General features: G+C 42.0%; 1 protein-coding gene across 3 annotated transcripts in view; it reads right to left on the bottom strand.

Moving 5' to 3' along the window:
* The window catches only part of susd6 (sushi domain containing 6), an 88,307-nt gene extending 67,169 nt beyond the window's left edge, over positions 1–21,138 (bottom strand). For 2 of the 3 annotated variants that reach the window (XM_060916336.1, XM_060916338.1), the window contains exons 1-2: positions 20,896–21,138; positions 7,503–7,641 (exon numbers count right to left, since the gene is read on the bottom strand). In XM_060916336.1, the coding sequence (XP_060772319.1) occupies positions 7,503–7,599 (97 nt within the window). In that variant the 5' untranslated portion in view covers positions 7,600–7,641; positions 20,896–21,138. Of the gene's footprint in view, positions 1–7,502; positions 7,642–14,195; positions 14,340–20,895 lie in introns of those variants that run through there. The other variant, XM_060916337.1, reaches the window with a different exon arrangement.
* Positions 21,139–21,498: the final 360 nt, after the last annotated feature.

The following is a 21,498-nucleotide window of genomic DNA, read 5'->3' on the forward strand; positions in this document are numbered from 1 at the left end:
GCATCTTTTCTGCAAATCCTGCAACACACTCAGAGGAAAACGCTGCTATCTGCCCGCTTCCGCATACACGAGTTTGCTTGAAGCCTGTGATTGACAGCGAGCCCAGGTTTGCTCTCCTGACTCAGGCCTAAAAATTGACTTTAGTATTTGGTCGCCACTCGGGCCGGTATCCCTGAATTCTTAGTGGCCCAGGACAAAAAGTGGCCTTTAAATTTCCTCTAGTCCAACAAACACGCACAAAAAATTTTTTAAACATTTTTACCGTATTTCTGTATGCCCTCAGAAATGGATTAATCAACATTAATTCATCTCATCTCATCTCATTATCTGTAGCCGCTTTATCCTGTTCTACAGGGTCGCAGGCAAGCTGGAGCCTATCCCAGCTGACTACGGGTGAAAGGCGGGGTACACCCTGGACAAGTCGCCAGGTCATCACAGGGCTGACGCATAGACACAGACAACCATTCATACTCAAGGCCAATTTATGCTGACAACCCAGTCCTCGCAGATAGCATCGCAGACAGTGTCTACGTCGCCCCCCCACCTTCGCAGACGCTCTGCGCGCACCTCCCAAAAATTGTGACCACTGCAGAAGCCAGCGTCGCAGACAAGAGGGCTCTGATTGGTCCACTCTACATCCGCTGTACACGCACTTCCGCTTCCCTACTTTCCCGGTTTGGTTTGTTTTCACGACCGCCATTTTTAAAAATACAAGCGAAGCTGGAGCAGCACAAAGAGCGGTTGATCGAGGAAGTACGTACATCTATACGACTCCAGTTCTAGTCATTATAAGTAACCGGAGGATAAACACTCCACTAACCACACCCACCAACTACTCCTAGCGATTTCGCGACTTCGCGCCCCCTTGCGTTGTGGTGGTGAATAACCGCGCACGCCTATTACTCCCCGCTCAATGATAAATTACAACTGTCTGCAAAAAGCTATCTGCGAAAGCCTTGTCGCAAAAGCATGCAGAGGCCTTTACTCATTTATTTAGCTGACGTTTTTATTCAAAGTGACTAACAATCAGTGCCGGTAGCCGAGAGAATCCAAGAGCGACCGGTGCTGAAGTACGAGTGTAAACAGCAAACAGCCGACAAACACCATCCAATATCTGGAATGATCAGGGGAGTTAAGAAGTTGAAGACGCACTAGACAAGGAATTATTTAAATATGGCGTGTTTCCAAAGTTTGACAGCATTTGCGTTAAAACGGTTAGCCCATGCGTCTCTGACTGACCTTTTTGTTCTTGAGTCTATACAAGAGACATTACGGTACAGTGGGCTGCTGGAGTTCTATGAGGCTAGAGCTCGGCGCTGATGGTTAATATGGTTCTGGTTCTGGTATTTGGCAGACGCTTTTGTCCAAAGTGACTTACAGTATATAAACACTACATTATTAGTAAACCTCAGCCTTTAAGCAAACAAACTCTCTCTTTTACACATAATTCTCCCAGTTGTATTACTGTGTAGTTAATTGTACACCTCTGTGCTTTGGTACTTCCTTCGCTCCTCGCCATCAACGCTTTCACTAGACCATGTCAACGTAGCTGACGTCGGGCCACAACTTCATGTCGTCTATCTAGACTGATGTGGCACTTTGATCGTATTATCGCCGGAGCACACCAAAAAAATCAGACCAGCGTAACCATCTTTGATCTTCCCTACCTAGCAGTTAGCGTTGGCTACAAACGTCAACGCAGTGGAGCGGAAGAAAGATCCCGGCTTCCGCTACGCCACAGCAATAACATCTAAATTTTGATACACATACAGTTTCGATACGTCGTAATCTTACCGCCTGCTGCACTACACACATCGACCGACACAACAGTTTTACGAGCAGCGAACAAATCGGTTTGAACGAATGCTTGCTAAATCGCGCAGATACGTTAAAACACTGACGAAGCCTGGACGATTGAAGACGTTTGACGCAAAGTCGTGATTTAACTCTCCTGCGAACGCGACGTGCAAATAAACACCCCGACCAGACATTCTTCAGCAATTTATTGACTTTTTGTCAGGATTGTTAGTTGATGATGATCATATACCTGTTTGTTTCTTTTAGCATTAGCTTTGCACATAGATAGCGAACTAGCTTGCTGTATTTTATTACTGAATCACGGGAAAGGTTGTTAAAGGAATTCCCTATTGAGGTATTTCACCTGACGTCACAGGGTCACGTGACGCCCCGGTGTCCGCCATTTTGAAGGTCAAGCTAGCTAATGTCAACAACATAGTAGCGAGTATGTTACTGTAGCAATGTTTACGTTCAGTCATTTGGATGACTGTTAAAACCTTTCAGTCTCAAGTTTTTCCTTTACTGTATTTACTAGTTTACTGTAATTATGATCCAGCAGCTATTTACACCGGATCCAGTGTAAATAGCTGCCGGAGCACGCTCCAGCTTGCTCCCCCTCAAATTAAGCAGCGCACTCCGGCTTGCTCCCCCTCAAATTAAGCAGCGCGCTCCGGCTTGCTCCCCCTCAAATTAAGCAGCGCGCTCCGGCTTGCTCCCCCTCAAATTAAGCAGCGCGCTCCGGCTTGCTCCCCCTCAAATTAAGCAGCGCGCTCCGGCTTGCTCCCCCTCAAATTAAGCAGCGTGCTCCGGCTTGCTCCCGGAGTGCTCCGGCCGAGGTTCCGGAGCGCGCTCCGGCTTGCTCCCCCTCAAATTAAGCAGCGCGCTCCGGCTTGCTCCCCGTCAAATTAAGCAGCATGCTCCGGCTTGCTCCCGGAGTGCTCCGGCCGAGGTTCCGGAGCGCGCTCCGGCAGCTATTTACACTGGATTTTTGCAAATACCTCTCCCTCTGCTCGCCCTGTAAATGCCCTACGTCGCTGGATAGTGAAGGTGTTTTCTGCATCTCGCTCCTTTTTCTTTTATGTTTTTCGTTTGTCGCCTTCCTCGCATTCAAACTGATTTGAGCCGTGACGTCCAAAATGGCAGCCTAACGATGCATCACATGACTTGGTCATGTGGGTGGAAAAACCTCGATACAGTGAGCAGGGGAGTCGTGAACGAGCGAGCGATTATGGACACTAGGGCTGGGTATCACGGTCAATTTCCTAGATCGATTCGATTTCGATTCTTAGGGTTTTAAATTGATTAATCACGATTCGATTCGATTCAATTCGATTCGATCTGAATCAATTCAATCTGCTCTTAAATAATGAAAATATCTCCATACAATACGTTGCAAAATACACGTTTTTATTTTGTAAATTTGACAGTTCACACGTAACTGTAAACAAAACTGTCTTATCTTCCTGTAATTAAAAAAGTGTAAATGCGGTGTGGCTCGTGAGAACCTCGGTGGTCTGTAGTACATGAGACCTGAGGCACCACTCTGTGTCAATGTAGTGAGATGTCACCGTTAAGTAGGACTGCGTTGACAGCGATGTCCAGGTGTCACACGTGATAGCGACTCTGTTTGCTGACTGCATTTTCATTCGTATCGCATCTTTCACAGATGTATACATCATGGGTATCACAGTTTCAGTCAGATGTTTACGTTGCACCGTAACGTAGCATGGTTCGAGTACCTGAATGAGCTGCCTGAATCCTTCATTTTCCACTACCGAGTATGGGTGTAAATCTCTGCAAACAAAAGTTGCGATGGCCTCTGTTATCTTTATGGCCCGCGGAGACTCTGACGGTAATGCTAGCAGGTCCTTCAGTTTCTTTTGTTTTGCTCCGGGCGGCTTGTTGTCGGAAGCTAAGGTTAGCGTAGTGTGGTACCTTGTCAGGTGGTTTCTGAGGTTTGTAGTATTCCTACAGTAACTGAGCTCTGCTTGGCATATCTTGCAAACTACCTTGGTTTTATCAAGCTCTTCGTCCTGTCGTTTTAAATTTGAAATGATTCCACACGTCGGATTTCATTTGAGACGGCTTGCCGAGCGGCGTTTTCCCTGCCTCAGCCATTTTGTGTGCGTGCTTGAACGTCACGACGTACGACTGCGCAGCTGCGTCATCACGCACGAGACGGCTGAGGGAGGAAAATCACACAACACACGAGATTGTGTTGTGGAAAAAAAAAAACACTCGATCTCATGCCCTGTGAATCGATAGTGCGAAATTTACATGAAATCGATCCAAAATCGATTTTTTTACCCAGCCCTAATAGACACAGCCGAAAATACAGTAGACCCCCGCCTATTCGCGGTTCAGTACTCGCGAATTCACATATTCGCGGGATTTTATATAGAACATATCTCCTATACATTCGCGGAAATCTCAGCGATTCGCGGTCATTTGCGGCGAACATATCGAACGTTTACGCACTGCGAAAGTTTACACACTGCTACATTCTCGGAGCCGAATGCTCGCTCGCTATTGGCTGAAGTTTGAATGGCGGGCTGCTGCTCATTGGCTGATACGAATGAGCGCATTGTACAGTACAGTCTCGCGGTTCCCGTAGTTCAGACTTGTTCACGTGTTGTGTGTTCTTGGTATTTTTGAATCATTTTTACGCCCTACAATGGCTCCTAAACGCTCTCCATCTTCTAAGGCTCCTGCCAAGGAACCTAAGCGCCAGAAGAAGGTAATGACGCTGCAGGAGAAGGTAGGACTTCTCGATATGCTAAAGGAAGGGAAGAGTTCTGCGGCAGTGGCTCGTCACTACAGCATCAACGAGAGTACCGTGCGCTACATAAAGAGCAGTTTTATGGGGGGAGGGGGGTTACAAGTATTCGCGATTTTGGCTTATTCGCGGCCATGTTCGGTCCCTAACCCCCACGAATACTGAGGGCTTACTGTATCTAACGGTCCTTATGAAATCAGCGCGACCGCAATGCATGATGGTATAGCACTTGGTTAGTAAGGCAAAAAAAAAAAAAAAAAGTGTGTTTCCGGTAACCCGACCGATCGAGAATTTCCACGTCGAAATTGCCAACCGTAAAGTTTTTATTACAAATTTCCCTCGATATTTTAGTGTAAGCGGCGTTAGTTTGTCATAATTTTTTGTTTCGACACATTCAAGTTGTGAAAGAAACGATAAAAAGTAAAATGTTTCGCCACTTCTATCAGCCCTCCTGCATAAACATGGAAGCGCACTTGTATACTGAAGGAGGAAGGGAAAACTGAGCCGAGGCGCCACTTTGAATCCTCATTCAAGGCTGTAATGCAAATTGCTTCCTCTTCAGTATACAAGTGCACTTCCATGGCAGGGAAAAACACTACATTTTGCCACCTATGTAGTCCCCTAAATAGGAGTCATTCAGGATTCAGCCATGTTTTTGCTCGACCCAAGTTCTACAGTAGGCTAGGCTAGGCTGTCTGCTTTTAACCCTTTGGTGACTGACCCCTTGAAAATGGTTCCTCCAGGAACCATGACATTTCAGTTGTCAAGACAACGGAAAAACTAAAATACAAATACAAGAGCATTTTGTTTTGTGCACAAGAGCATTGTGACGTATCTTTCTGTTTTTGTATTTTAGTTTTTCCGTTGTCTTGACAACTGAAATGTCATCGTTCCTGGAGGAACCATTTTCAAGGGGTCAGTCACCAAAGGGTTAATGGAAGTAGCCTAGGACGTTATTTCTTGATAAGGTGTTTTCACGTTATTACATGAAAATATCATGAAATAACGTGATAATTTCGTATCATGAAATTACGTGATGTTATGTTATTACATGATAAATATATTGTAAAAATGTGATAACTTTGTGAACAATATCTTTTCACGTAATTACTTGATTCTAAGCCAATTTTTTGAGTGTGGCAGCAATACGCTTCCGTAGATCATAACTCGAACTCTCGCGATATTTATTTTATTCGTTTAAAGATTTAAAACACTTTTATTTTATTATGATGTGTGGTATAAAGGATTCTGTGCCAAAATACTATTTTGTCAGATGTTTACTTGTGTTAATTTTTTCGAACAAAATAAAAAAAAAATTAAGAAAAAAAAAAAAAAAAACTTTTTCCTACCTACCGACCTTATTTTAGTATTTCATGTTACCGGAAACACACTTTTTTTTTTTTTTGGCCTAACCATCGGTCATTCACTACTTTTCACAGTGCATTGTGGGATACTATGAGTCCACTATATAGGGTGCAATAATGCTCGCTATACATTCGGACGGCACTACAAAATAGCAAACTCACTATATAGTGAGTAGTGAGTGAATTCGGACACAGAAGTGGACATCGTAGGGTGATCTGAAAACTCAAGAACGGCTCTGAGTTTTGCACTTTAGAGCTAAACTTTTACTAGAATTCACAAAGTTGAGGAAAGGACAGCAAAGAAAAGAAAGGAACATTTTATTTAATTTTTTTTTCATACTTCTCAAATCATAGTCAGTTTTTAGGCGACCGTGCGACCGCCAAGTTTCAAACCTGCTGACTCCGGACGGGATTTGAAATCGCGATCTTTTATATATCGACTTACGGCAAGGTTCAGATGTCTAAACACACACGCACATCACCTCTGCCGCAGCAAAGTGTCTCACTTCCTTTCCCATTCATCCCTCCCCCAACCCTCTTTCACATAATGCAGTATTCCTCGTGACTCACATGAAAACAAAACGTCCTGGAGACATTGTGGCCGTACGTGCTTGACAAGGACGAGTAGTGATACTTAAAAGATGGCTACATTAAAAACAGGAGATCGATTTAAAGTGTCACACACACACACACACACGTTGGCTCATTCAGGCTTCACGCCACACCCCTGGAATGAGCACAGCATCTGCTGTACTGCAAGGACATCTGTCTCTGTTCACAGGACTGTATAAAGCTGTGGAGCGGCGGGGGCGGGGGGAGGGGCACATCACAGTTGATTGTTCTGGAGGTGGAGGAATCAAACACACACACTTTTCTCTGAACACTGCAAAAAGAAACCATCCCCCGACAGAAAACAAGACAACACTGATTTAATTCCCGAAGCCCACAGAAGTCGTACACGAACAAGGACACGAACATCTTCAGGGTGTCCACATGGGAACATCCAGTACGGTAACAAGTTCCAGAACATAATGAGCACGCACTCCGAGCGCTCTGTCGTCATGTCGCCGTTTTTATCTTACGTCTTCACAACCGCGGTGCGCTTTAACTCGTCGTTTATATTGTCTTGCGTGTAGACAGGGGAAAAAAAACAAACAAACACGTTTTTGAAAACGCTGATCACGTCATCTTTTTCCTAATTTGGTCACTGAGCACAAGCTAACACATCCAGCCATAAGACACATAAGACAGAGGAGCGTGCTATCTGCCCTCTTCAACATACAGAAGCTCAGAGATGCCTACGACTGGCTAGCGTTGCAGGAGACAGAGTATGCTCCTCCCACAGCTCGCGTTTCTGTTTTTTTTTTCCACTCAGAAGCCTGCTGTATTATTCCTTACTGGATCATTTCGCTTCATACGCATGCCTTTGGCGTTGTTCTTAAGATGTCTTACGATCACCATGCTGGCGTACTAATGCGTGCGCTTCCAAATCATTTGATGACAACTAGCCTAATTTTTTTGAACAAAGCCTGGAGACGTGAAGGAGGAAGAGGAGGTGCTCTTACCTGAGGCCTGGCCTGCGGGGAGCGCGGTGAGGAAGAGGAGCAGCTGCAGTACCACAATCACCAGAGCGTGTGAACGTGTGGCCATCCCATCGCACATCTTTCAGCCCTGCTGCACGCCTAGAGTCCGCTCCGGCTGAACCTGACCCCACACACACACACACACACACAGATTAAATGTGAAGCTCAACTGGCAGGCAGCCAGACACAAAGCAGAAGGTTCTAGAGGTTTTATCCAGGGCTAGTCGACAGAAGTGTGTGTGGCATCAACAATTCAAGCGACAGCCGTATTTCGAGCTCTCGATGAATCATTTATCGATAGAAGTGCAATCGCAAAAGGAGATGGGCACAGAAACGTCACTAAACCTGTGAGATAGGTATCAAAAACGCAAAACTCCCCCTCCAGACAGCGAGTCTGATACTCAGGACTGATACTGAGCCACAAAAAAAAAAAAAAAGGATCGGATAGCTGAGTGAAAGAATGAAAGAAAGAATGAACTTGATCCAATTCTGTAACAGCAAATTGAAAAGATTGCAAGTGGATACGGAAAAGATTATTTTTTGTAACTGGAAATGTTGACATCCTGTATAAAGAGACCGGAAACTCATAATTTATACTTTTATAATATTCAGTATTTGTGATGTTTGTTCATACGCTTGATTAAAAACCCTGTTCGGATTCGATGCGTTTATCAAACGACGTTCAAGAAGATAACCCGACTGCGAGTTTTCAGCGGGTTGTCTTTTCGACTAATCCAAATATTTGCGTCATGTGGTCATATGATCATAAAATACACGTCTGACGATCTGGGAAGTGTTTGGTATCTGAAAAAGGGGCACTGATGCGCGCGCTACGAGACAGCAAGCGTACGGATTAGTACGCTTAAACAATGTTCATGGAACATTCAGCTGAAAAAATTTTTGCCTTTTCAGGGTGTTTTCACACCTGGTCCCCTTTAAAGGAACCAGACTCAGTCCTCTTTAAGTGGACCAAAAAGTGGACCAACAGAAAAAGAACTCCGTTCTTTTTGTGTTCACACTGTGAATTTATTACAAAGAGGACTGGGTTCTCTTTCAGGTCCAGTTAAGCTTTGATGGGGCCTCAAGGCCAATTTATGCTGACAACCCAGTCCTCGCAGATAGCGTCGCAGACAGTGTCTGCGTAGCCCCCCCACCTTCGCAGATGCTCTGCGCGCACCTCCCCAAAATTGTGACCACCGCAGAAGCCTCACAGACAGCGTCGCAGACAAGAGGGCTCTGATTGGTCCACTCTACATCCGCTGTACACGCACTTCCGCTTCCCTACTTTCCCGGTTTGGTTTGTTTTCACGACCGGCATTTTTAAAAACACGAGCGAAGATGGAGCAGCACGAAGAGCGGTTGATCGAGGAAGTACGTACATCTATACGACTCCAGTTCTAGTCATTATAAAAAAAAAAAAAAGTTCTAGTCATTATAAGTAACCGGAGGATAAACACTCCACTAACCACACCCACCAACTACTCCTAGCGACTTCGTGCCCCCTTGCGTTGTGCCGGTGAATAACATCGCGCACGCCTATTACTCCCTGCTCAACAATAAATTACAACTGTCTGCGAAAAGCTATCTGCGAAAGTCTTGTCGCAAGAGCATGCAGAGGCCTTCAGTCCTCTTTCTGTTCACACCAGGTCCTCTAGAGCCCTCAGACCCCCAGTGCACGGAATTCTGGGTAATTTTCTCTTGAATCAAAATGTCTGCTGCCATGCTTGCCCTGCTGTATTCTTTGATCAAAATAGTGCGGATTAAGGAAAATAAATGTATTATATTATATATATATATATATATATATATATATATATATATAAATATAAACATATATATATATATATATATATATATATATATATATATATAAAATTATATATATATATAAAATATATATATATAAATATAAACATATATACATATATATATTTATATATGTGTTTATATTTATATATATATAAATATAAACATAAACACACACACACATATATATATAATATTAATATATTTATATATATGTTTATATTTATATATATATATATATATATATATATATATATATATATATATATATATATATATATATATATAAATAAATAAATATAGTTATATTATTGTGGCCGACTCGTCGGTCAGTAAGTTCAGAGAACTGTAAAGCGGCTGTGGCAAGTTCCAAAAGGAAGTTGAGTTTCCCTGCTACAGTCACGTGACCAACTACAGCAAACGAAGGTGGTTAAACTACAGTGAAAAAGGCGAAGTGAACCCGGTGCGCTTTTTGTTCACAATGTGCAGATTAGGCGAACCGTACCGTTGATTTTTAGCGAACCGTACTGAGACCACCTCCTGAGGTGGTCTCAGTTCGGTTCGCTTTAAAGGGGTCTGGGTACGGTTGGAGTGTTCACATATGCACAAAAAATGCTGAGTCATCGATCTGAGTTCGGTTAGATGGCTGAAAGGGACCAAGTGTGAAAACACCCTCAGTTGTAAATACACTACCGTTCAAAAGTTTGGGGTCATTTTGAAATGTCCTTATTTTTGAAAGAAAAGCACTGTTCTTTTCAATGAAGATCACTTTAAACTAATCAGAAATCCACTCTATACATTGCTAATGTGGTAAATGACTATTCTAGCTGCAAATGTCTGGTTTTTGGTGCAATATCTCCATAGGTGTATAGAGGCCCATTTCCAGCAACTCTCACTCCAGTGTTCTAATGGTACACTCAGTACGTTTACATGCACATCCAAATCGAGCTGCTGTCGGTAATCGAGCAAAGGGTCCCAGCAGGGGTGCCAGAGAAATCCAGTCCTACATGCACACAAGGAAATCGAGCTATTGTGTGAGGTACATTGTGCACCCGAGCCACAGGTGGCGCTACACGCCCCATCGTGTTGGTACACTTCCGGTTGTCGTCATGAAGAAGAGCTATTCAAGAGTGTAAACAAAGTTATCAGTTCCGTGTTCTCCATTGCGCGTTTTTCTCCCGTCCATGAATTTTAATATATTCAACTCCTTAAGCTGAATGAGCATGAACTCTGTCTCCTCATTGCTTCAGAAGTGCACGTTTCTGCTCGCCATTTTCTCTTCTTCGTTTGTTCCTCCTGACCTCTTCTGCTGCTCGCTACTACTGTTGTCATGCCGACCGAGGCTGTCGTGTTTCCCGCTTGTGGTCTCGTCACTCCCAGAAGGGGCAGTGCTGAAGTAAGGAGCTCGACTACGTAGCTCGATAGGGTTTACATGCACTAAGTAGCTCGGCAAAAATCGCATAATCTAGGTCGTGTAGCTCGATTACGAGAAATCAAGTTCAGTTCAATTTCAGCCTAGCTAAGGTGTTTCCATGGCATTTAGAACTTCGATTTCAGTCGAGCAACGGCAGAAATTCGATTTTCTCTATGTGCATGTAAACGCACTCAATGTGTTTGCTCGTTGCCTCAGAAGGCTAATGGATGATTAGAAAACCCTTGTACAATCATGTTAGCACAGCTGAAAACAGTTGAGCTCTTTAGAGAAGCTATAAAACTGACCTTCCTTTGAGCAGATTGAGTTTCTGGAGCATCACATTTGTGGGGTCGATTAAATGCTCAAAATGGCCAGAAAAATGTCTCGACTAGATTTTCTATTCATTTTACAACTTATGGTGGGAAATAAAAGTGTGACTTTTCATGGAAAACACAAAATTGTCTGGGTGACCCCAAACTTTTGAACAGTAGTGTATATGTGACGTGGACTCTGCATTGCTGCAACATTACATTAACTCCACATCTGGCCATGCTCTCTGTTTTTGGTCCCCCTGTTCTTGATCTGTTTTCTGATATACCTCTTGCTGCTACGACTATGACCGTTTACATTTCGTGCCTGCACTGGACTCTATTTATAATGGGCATAATGGGACTTTGCACTTTTTACATTATGCACTTTTACACCTACTATGTATGGCTGGGTTGCTCCAACGGAATTTCGCTGTTATTTATGACAATGACAGTAAAAAAGTGATTGATATTTATTTTACTCAACATTACATAATTTTTTTTTTCTCTAAATGTGGCACGACAATTATACTGGCAGCTTGTTCGCAGACCTGTATTCTGCGTATCGCAGAAACGTCTTTCTCAATACGATATCTCTATCACATCTCAAACCTTATCCAAAAAAACCCCCTGCACGTCATACCCAATCAGTTCATTTCCTCCTTTATCTTTCCATCATTTCCTCTTCATTTCTCGCTCTCGGATGCATGAGAAAAAAGATGAGAAAGTGCATTTAGGGGTGTTCACACAGCAACTTTTACTCCGGTGTAGCACCGGGGCTGCCCTGGTAGAGCGTTCACATGGTACAAAGTTATACCGGTGCAAATCTAACCCTGCTCGGGAGGTGGTTTAAGAAATTTACTCCGGAGTAAATGCTAGTTTGCGGGGCAGCACCGATATAAAATGGGCCGTCTGAACGCTACAGGGTAGACTCGCTACGCGTGAGGAGAGTTGATTACATACGGGCATTGCATAATTTGCATCCTGGTATTTTGCGCTTCCAAAATGGCGAATATCAACAACAACAGAACTGCGTGTCTGCCAGTGTTGCCAGATTGGACGGTTTTAAGTGCATTTTGGCGGATTTGAACATATTTTGGGCTGGAAAACGTCAGCAGTATCTGGCAACACTGGTGTCTTCGTCCACGTTGTTTTCCCGGCGCTTGGTGATGCCATGACAACCGGGAAAAGGAAGTACATTTTCACGTATGCGCATATTTAATTTCCGCCTTATTACTATCGTATAGCACGGTCGCAAAAACTGCCATGTGAACGCAAGTGGGGCTGCACCGGTGCTAACACGCTTCTCTCTAGTAAGCAGGTTTGTGACGTGTGAACGCTCCACAAAATTTACCCCGGTGTAAGATATATCGCAACAAAATACATCGGTGCAGCATCGATGCAAATATGTGCCGTGTGAACACCCCTTTTGATATGTGACCCTGTCGCAAAAATAAGTGACTACGTGGTACATTTCAGAGAAGAAACACTTATCCGCTGTACAGCAGGACACATTTTGTCTATATAAGGTTTGTAAACGATAAACATACTATACAAATGACAGTGTGCAATCACACAGTTCGTTTCATGTTAAGCGTCAGACCTGCTGGCTTTTTGTGTCAGTCGACTTTGACAAGGGAATTTGCTTCATTAACCGATACCACACCTGGACCTCAGGAGGACAAGGAGGTGGTGCTTCATATCGCAGTGCAGGAAGCATTCTTTTTCGTAGTGTGCAACCAGGTGCGAGAATTTTATATAACGCTTCCTGATCGACCAGAAATTCTTTTCATTTCATGCATTTCTCAATTGCATCTTTTCAACCTTGTGCATTTGGACTTGTTGTCAAAAGTCCTCTTAGGTTGAGTCAAGGGAAACTGTAACGCTGCACTCCAGCATACAAAGACATTCTATACATCTACATTATTCTGCACATAGAAATATGTATATTTCTAGCATGTCTGCAGCTTTAAACCACAAACAAACAAATAATGTGGTCAAATTTATACAGCATGCTATTTTTGAGTCCTCATGACTACTCCTCTTATCTTAGACGGTTATGATCCGTTCGAACTGCGTCCATCATTTTTTTCTTTCGCGTATCATTGGTGGGCGGGGTTTATCCAGCATGGTGCACGCATTTCTTTATGGATGCGTGTTGTTCCACCTTCGTACACCTGCTGAGGATGTGGAAATGTGATTTCTGGGCTGTGCTGTGCTAGTTGGTACAGGCCCAGGTGGCAGGATGAGGGAACATCGCCCGCAAAGAGACCCGTCTGGTGCTCCCACTGTGCTCTCCACCTCGCCGCAGGATGCCCGCAGAAAACACGACAAGCGTGACGCAGATTTCGCTGGCGCTATCAGGACTGCATGCTGTCACGTTCTCACACACACACACACAGGAATAGAACAGATTGCAAGCAATAGAATTCACTCTCGTGAAAACGGTTGAGAGAGAGAGTGGAACGATCCCCCTGTCCCCCCCCCAAAAAAAAGTTAAGCAAATGAGTCATGAAGAGCCTACACGGATAGCTTTTGTTCAGATCAGATGACGCTACAACAAGGAGTTAATCAGCTGTTCGTTAGTGTTTGTCGAAGGTAATGAAGTCACATAGCGAGCGCATCACTAAGTCACCAACACGCGTACTCTGGCCGGCTATGTACATCTTTCTTCGTATTCGCAAAGAAAGAAAGAAAGAAAGAAAGAAAGAAAAAACCCACGACTTTAATCCTGTCCATGTGTTAAACAGCTCCATCTGAGTGACAGAGCTTAGCAATGACTCACCACATTTCATGGAAAAAAAAAAAGAGCCAGAACAGAACGTGTCAGTTACGCCAGCGAAAAAGATAAACACCGAGTTCTCCTTTCAGCTCAGAAATAAATACGAAGTATAGAAACAGGAAAAACCAACGAAGATCAATCCAGCGTCAGGTATAATAAAGGAACAATATGGGGGAAGCCATGGCCTAAAGATCAGAGGAGCTTTGGGACCAAATGGTCACAGGTTCGAGTCCCTGGACCAGCAAGAATGGCTGAAATGCCCTTGAGCAAGGCACCTAACCCCCACCTGATTGTCTGCTAAATGCGTGTAATGTAAAGTTTACTCTGTAATTAAATTTCCGTTGTCACGTTCCTACGTTACCCACAATGCCGTTTGAATCCTTCGTGACAGTGGTGCTAGTAGACAGTGGTATTCAGCCCTCGCTTCATCTCTACCTAAAGAGCACGATGCGGCGGCGCTTTAGTCCTTTCCGCTCCTCATCTGTGCACTCTGCTCAAACTTCTGAAGTGGAAATTTTGTACACTAATACCAACCACCGACATCATCACGCTTGTCGCCTCGTACATCGCTAACCACCCGAGGACAAGGCGTTGTTCTAACACGTTTGGCTGCATTACATTCTAGGAATTCGAGTCCAACTTTGTCACTATACTGGAGCTCTCATTAATTTACATATTTCCTTGACGATTCGTGTTATCAGTTATCTGAAAAGTAATAACTTGAAGAAGAAAGGCTCTTTCGTTGTAGCACATTTCCTGGTGTTAAGGCTCACAGTGATCCACACCACACGTATACATCCTCACACTCTTGCCATCACCCGAGCAGATCAGTCACGCTTTTGTGAATTGGAAAGCGAAAGTAAAGATGTGTTTAAGTAGAGCAGTGACGTCCCTGATGGCTCCATTTACGCCGGATATTTGCATCACGCACTCACTCATGCGTGCAGCGCATGTAGATCACGTTAAAGCTGCTGTCTATGATCTCTGAAAAGCTGTTCTAACGGATAGACCACTTCATGAAACCTGATCCTCACTGTATCAACTCTTACATGAAACGTGAGCGATATGAAGCGATACGAAGCACATAGATCACGGCTACCTGAAAACCTGAATTTGTTTCCGTTAGTGTTTACACCACAGAGACCTGCCGACCAGTACCATTCTTTATTCGATACGCCGTACTTTTTATCCGTTTAGTGTTCTTCTCCGTCCTGAAGACTGCTACAAAGCGCTGACACTCGAGGCTCGTTCCATAAATCGCAAATAAACATCTGCTCACAGAAAACTTCACTATGTCAGTGATAAGACACTTAAAAAAAAAAAAAACTGGTCAAATCGTTACTGTTGAAAGGATGACATACTACAACAAGCTCGTTAATATTAATATCACTATTAACATAAACATAATGATTAGCTTTCTACACCTGCAGAATCCAATCAGTGTCTCTTATTCTAACCAATCAGAATCCAGAATTCAGCAGCGCTCTACGAACAGTTCACGTTCTGTGAGATGTAGAAGTCGTTGGGATTTATCAAGCAGATTTTTTTTCTACATTCGTGAACTGATTTTTATTTTAATTAGCATAAATTTGCATTTTAAGCATTAGCTTAAACTCAGACTTGCTTAAATAAATGTTAGCCTTGTAACGGCAGCATAAAACTGAAAAGAAACATTTTGTCCGACAAACCTTCGACTTAGAGTTGGGTTGTCTGGTGTTTTTTTGTTTGTTTGTTTTTTTACAAAAATTGCTTATCGCAATACTTAAAGACGTTTCTATGATACTTGATGTGCATCACAATATCCGACTCTATATCGGTTGGATAAGCAGCTGCCAGCAAAACAGCAGGACGAAACTTCATCTACAATGACAACAAAATTTCTAATAAATAATTACAGCTTTACAAAACCTTGAAATAGATATCTCGGAAAAGTGTACTGTGACGTAATTTATCACGATATCGATACTGATTGGGAGTATCGCCCTGCTCTCCCTGCAGTGCCTTAAAACTAATCTGGACTGAGACAAACTGGTAGATTCAATTAATTTTGGTCACGTAAGAGAGCTTTAGATCATTTGCTGGGGTTGTTTTTAAGCCCCCCCCCACACACGTCTGACTATCCTTGTAAGGCCCTTCCATCTACATTAATTACATTATTATTATTAAGGCAGATAATAACATGGTATATGGGGACCTGACAGATATTCCTATCCTTGTGGGGACACACTTACTTTCTAGATTAGATTAGATAAAACTTTAATCTCTCTCTTTCTATCCGCCATACTGGCATAATTATTAATGTAGATAATTAACGACATGTTACAACCAAACCAAACCCTTACCTCAGGAACGATCGATCAATAGATCGATAGATAGATCGTTCTTCATGGTGACTTATCCCTGTGGAGACCTTTGGTCCTTACCAAGATCCAAACACACACAAACGTCTGACTATCCTTATAAGAACCTTTCATCTACATTAATTACATTATTATTATTATTATTATTATTATTATTATTAAGGCAGATAATAACATGGTATATGAGGACCTGACAGATATTCCTATCCTTGTGGGGACACACTTACTTTCTATCCACCATAATGGCATAATTATTAATGAAGATAATTAACGACATGTTACAACTAAACCAAACCCTTACCTCAGGAACCAAAATTAGATACATAGATAGATAGATAGATAGATAGATAGATAGATAGATAGATAGATAGATAGATAGATAGATAGATAGATAGATAGATAGATCATCTTTCTTCATGGTGACTTATCCCTGTGGAGACCTTTGGTCCTTAAGCCCACCGCACACCTTCCTGATTCGGTTACGATTTTGTCGGGCCGATTAAATCGCTTGCGAATCGTAAATGTGTGCGGGGGCACCTCGTAGCCGATTTCATACCGGTAGGTTCTCAGTTCAGATCAAACTTGTCTTGATATTTTCGAACGCGATCTCCCCGTATGCAACACAATCGGTAGTGTGTACATTGTTACTACAACCCTGATTCCAAAAAAGTTGGGACAAAGTACAAATTGTAAATAAAAACGGAATGCAATAATTTACAAATCTCAAAAACTGATATTGTATTCACAATAGAACATAGACAACATATCAGAAAGGAGTTCGACAGTGTAAAATTGCAAAGAGTTTGAACATATCATCATCATCTACAGTGCATAATATCGTCAAAAGATTCAGAGAATCTGGAAGAATCTCTGTGCGTAAGGGTCAAGGCCGGAAAACCATACTGGGTGCCCGTGATCTTCGGGCCCTTAGACGGCACTGCATCACATACAGGCATGCTTCTGTATTGGAAATCACAAAATGGGCTCAGGAATATTTCCAGAGAACATTATCTGTGAACACAATTCACCGTGCCATCCGCCGTTGCCAGCTAAAACTCTATAGTTCAAAGGAGAAGCCGTATCTAAACACGATCCAGAAGCGCAGACGTCTTCTCTGGGCCAAGGCTCATTTAAAATGGACTGTGGCAAAGTGGAAAACTGTTCTGTGGTCAGACGAATCAAAATTTGAAGTTCTTTATGGAAATCAGGGACGCCGTGTCATTCGGACTAAAGAGGAGAAGGACGACCCGAGTTGTTATCAGCGCTCAGTTCAGAAGCCTGCATCTCTGATGGTATGGGGTTGCATTAGTACGTGTGGCATGGGCAGCTTACACATCTGGAAAGACACCATCAATGCTGAAAGGTATATCCAGGTTCTAGAGCAACATATGCTCCCATCCAGACGACGTCTCTTTCAGGGAAGACCTTGCATTTTCCAACATGACAATGCCAAACCACATACTGCATCAATTACAGCATCATGGCTGCGTAGAAGAAGGGTCCGGGTACTGAACTGGCCAGCCTGCAGTCCAGATCTTTCACCCATAGAAAACATTTGGCGCATCATAAAACGGAAGATACGACAAAAAAGACCTAAGACAGTTGAGCAACTAGAATCCTACATTAGACAAGAATGGGTTAACATTCCTATCCCTAAACTTGAGCAACTTGTCTCCTCAGTCCCCAGACGTTTACAGACTGTTGTAAAGAGAAAAGGGGATGTCTCACAGTGGGAAACATGGCCTTGTCCCAACTTTTTTGAGATGTGTTGTTGTCATGAAATTTAAAATCACCTAATTTTTCTCTTTAAATGATACATTTTCTCAGTTTAAACATTTGATATGTCATCTATGTTCTATTCTGAATAAAATATGGAATTTTGAAACTTCCACATCATTGCATTCCGTTTTTATTTACAATTTGTACTTTGTCCCAACTTTTTTGGAATCGGGGTTGTACGATCTCATCGGTTACGATAATTTTAAACAGCCAATTGGAGTGCCAGGATTGATCACACGTGGACTGCAGACTGGGAAGCACAACTTGTGTCGCTTTGGGAAACGTCCACCTGTCTTTATGACATTAGTTCACCTGATTACAGCAAACAGGAAAAGAGGAACGAGGCTATGGCTGTAATCATGTCAGCTTTGAAAATGCCTGGTAAAGTATTATAGCATTGTCAGTGGTACAGAAATCGCTTGTCCGGAATGCCAGAACAAGTTGAATTTTAAGAACAACTGAACAAATTAGAATCATTTCTTATTATTGATTTGTCTAGTTGGGATTATTATCCCATTTTGATTCTAATATTCAAAATTTAATACTTCTATGTATGTATGTATGTATGTATGTATGTATGTATGAACACGTGACCATCTATTCGGGCTGAACATGTACGATGTCTCGCAAATGTGCGCGGGGAATTTTGAACTGATCAAATTGGGCCCGTATGCTCGTAACCGATCGCCCGACACACGAAGCCCCGATGAAAACGGGAAGGTGTGCGCTGGGCTTTACCAAGCTCTAAAGACACACACACACACGTCTGACTATCCTTGTAAGGACGTTCCGTCTACATTATTGTTATTAAGGCAGATAATAACATGGTATATGGGGACCTGACAGATATTCCTATCCTTGTGGGGACACACTTACTTTCTATCCGTCATACTGGCACAATTATTAATGCAGATAATTAACGACATGTTACAACTAAACCAAACCCTTACCTCAGGAACCAAAACGACAATTCAATCAATCAATCAATCAATCAATCAATCAATCAATCAATCAATCAATAAGGCAGCTTTCTTCATGGTGACTTATCCCTGTGGAGACCTTTGGTGCTTAGCAAGCTCTAAACACACACACACAAACACACGTCTGACTATCCTTGTAAGGACCTTCCATCTACATTAATTACATTCTTCGTCTTCTTCTTCTTCTTATTATTATTATTATTATTATTAAGGCAGATAATAACATGGTATATGGGGACCTGACAGATATTCCTATCCTTGTGGGGACACACTTACTTTCTATCCGCCATACTGGCATAATTATTAATGCAGATAATTAACGACATGTTACAACTAAACCAAACTCTTACCTCAGGAACCAAAGAAAGAAAGATAGATAGATAGATAGATAGATAGATAGATAGATAGATAGATAGATATAAAAAATCAATAATTTAAATCTGACAGTTAAATCAAAAGACGGCAAATACAAAATCGATAGATCGATTGATCTTTCTTCATGGTGACTTATCCCTGTGGAGACCTTTGGTTCTTACCAAGATCTAAACACACACACATGTCTGACTATCTTTATAAGAACCTTTCATCTACATTAATTACATTATTATTATTAAGGCAGATAATAACATGGTATATGGGGACCTGACAGATATTCCTATCCTTGTGGGGACACACTTACTTTCTATCCGCCATACTGGCACAATTATTAATGCAGATAATTAACGACATGTTACAATTAAACCAAACCCTTACCTCAGGAACCAAAATTAGATAGATAGATAGATAGATAGATAGATAGATAGATAGATAGATAGATAGATAGATAGATAGATAGATCTTTCTTCATGGTGACTTATCCTTATGGAGACCTTTGGTTCTTACCAAGATCTAAACACACACATGTCTGACTATCTTTATAAGAACCTTTCATCTACATTAATTACATTATTATTATTAAGGCAGATAATAACATGGTATATGGGGACCTGACAGATATTCCTATCCTTGTGGGGACACACTTACTTTCTATCCGCCATACTGGCATAATTATTAATGCAGATAATTAACGACATGTTACAACTAAACCAAACCCTTACCTCAGGAACCAAAATTAAATAGATAGATAGATAGATAGATAGATAGATAGATAGATAGATAGATAGATCTTTCTTCATGGTGACTTATCCCTGTGGAGACCTTTGGTTCTTACCAAGATCTAAACACACACACACGTCTGACTATCTTTATAAGAACCTTTCATCTACATTAATTACATTATTATTATTAAGGCAGCTAATAACATGGTATATGAGGACCTGACAGATATTCCTATCCTTATGGGGACACAGCTCACTTCAGCGCTATAAAGCGTTATGGCTTACCACATTTAAATCACAGAAGCACCTTATTCGTCATATTTAACCAAGTCAACTTGTGTGTGTTTTTATTTTAAGGCAAACTAATGATTACTGGAGACTAAATGTGGCTAACTAGCTTTCTGAGTTTATTTACAAACCTGACCCGTGTTTTATATCGACATTCACACTTTCGATTAGATAAACCCTGCAGGGTGAATTTGCTGCATCTGGAATCTGTTTATTAATAATAATAATAATAATAATAATAATAATAATAATGAAGGCTAGTCAGCTGTAAGAAAGGCACCCAAGCGCTCGCGACTAAAATAATAATTAAAAAAAATCAATAATTTAAATCTGACAGTTAAATCAAAAGACGGCAAATACAACCTCAAACTATTTTTCACTCAGGAATCTGACAAAAACCGCACTTTTATAACGTGTTAGGTTATTTCTCTTTTGGTTCTCCAAATAAACACACTACCTCAAAGCGAAGCTAAAGCTAAGCTCGCTAGCTAACCATAACAATTGTTAGCCTTAGCGGCTAGCTCACTGTCTCACGCGCAGGGCTGTGAAGCACAGTCTCACCAGTCAGTGAAAGCCGTCCTCTTCGAGCTCACTTCCGGGACATGGAGCTTTATTAATTCAGCCGAAATGTCAGTAAATATAAGTTAAAGAAAGATACACAGAAAAAAACTCCTTGTAAATCCTGCTTTTTGTTTTGTTTGTTATTTACAGATAAATATCCACCCTGCCAGCCTTCTCACTGCGCGAGCGCTAGAGCTAACCAGGAGCGCGAGAGCCTACCTACCTACTGCTCGGCTCTCAAACCCCACCCCCTTCCCGTCTCCATGGAAACAGTAGGCGGGGTCACAGCACGTCCGTGCGTCGGGTCGCAGTTCTGTTTCGATCAGCTGGACTGATACATCGGAGTTGCCAGATTGGGATTTTAAACACCTCACTGTGCAAACCAAAAGCTGTAATTGTTTTATTTATTTTTTTAAATTATTATTTCTTACTTTTATTTCTTCTTACTCGCATGCACAGTGCTGTGCAAAAGTCTTAGTCCCCTTAATTTTTTTTTCATACAAACTTTGTTATAGATTTCTATTTTATGACTTCAAGTCAGTACAAAAACATTTTAGAGTTCCAAACGTTTGTTGTTTTCCAGCACAAAATTAAATGTTACAG

Source organism: Neoarius graeffei, chromosome 3 (assembly GCF_027579695.1).
Source record: "Neoarius graeffei isolate fNeoGra1 chromosome 3, fNeoGra1.pri, whole genome shotgun sequence".
NCBI lineage: Eukaryota > Metazoa > Chordata > Actinopteri > Siluriformes > Ariidae > Neoarius > Neoarius graeffei.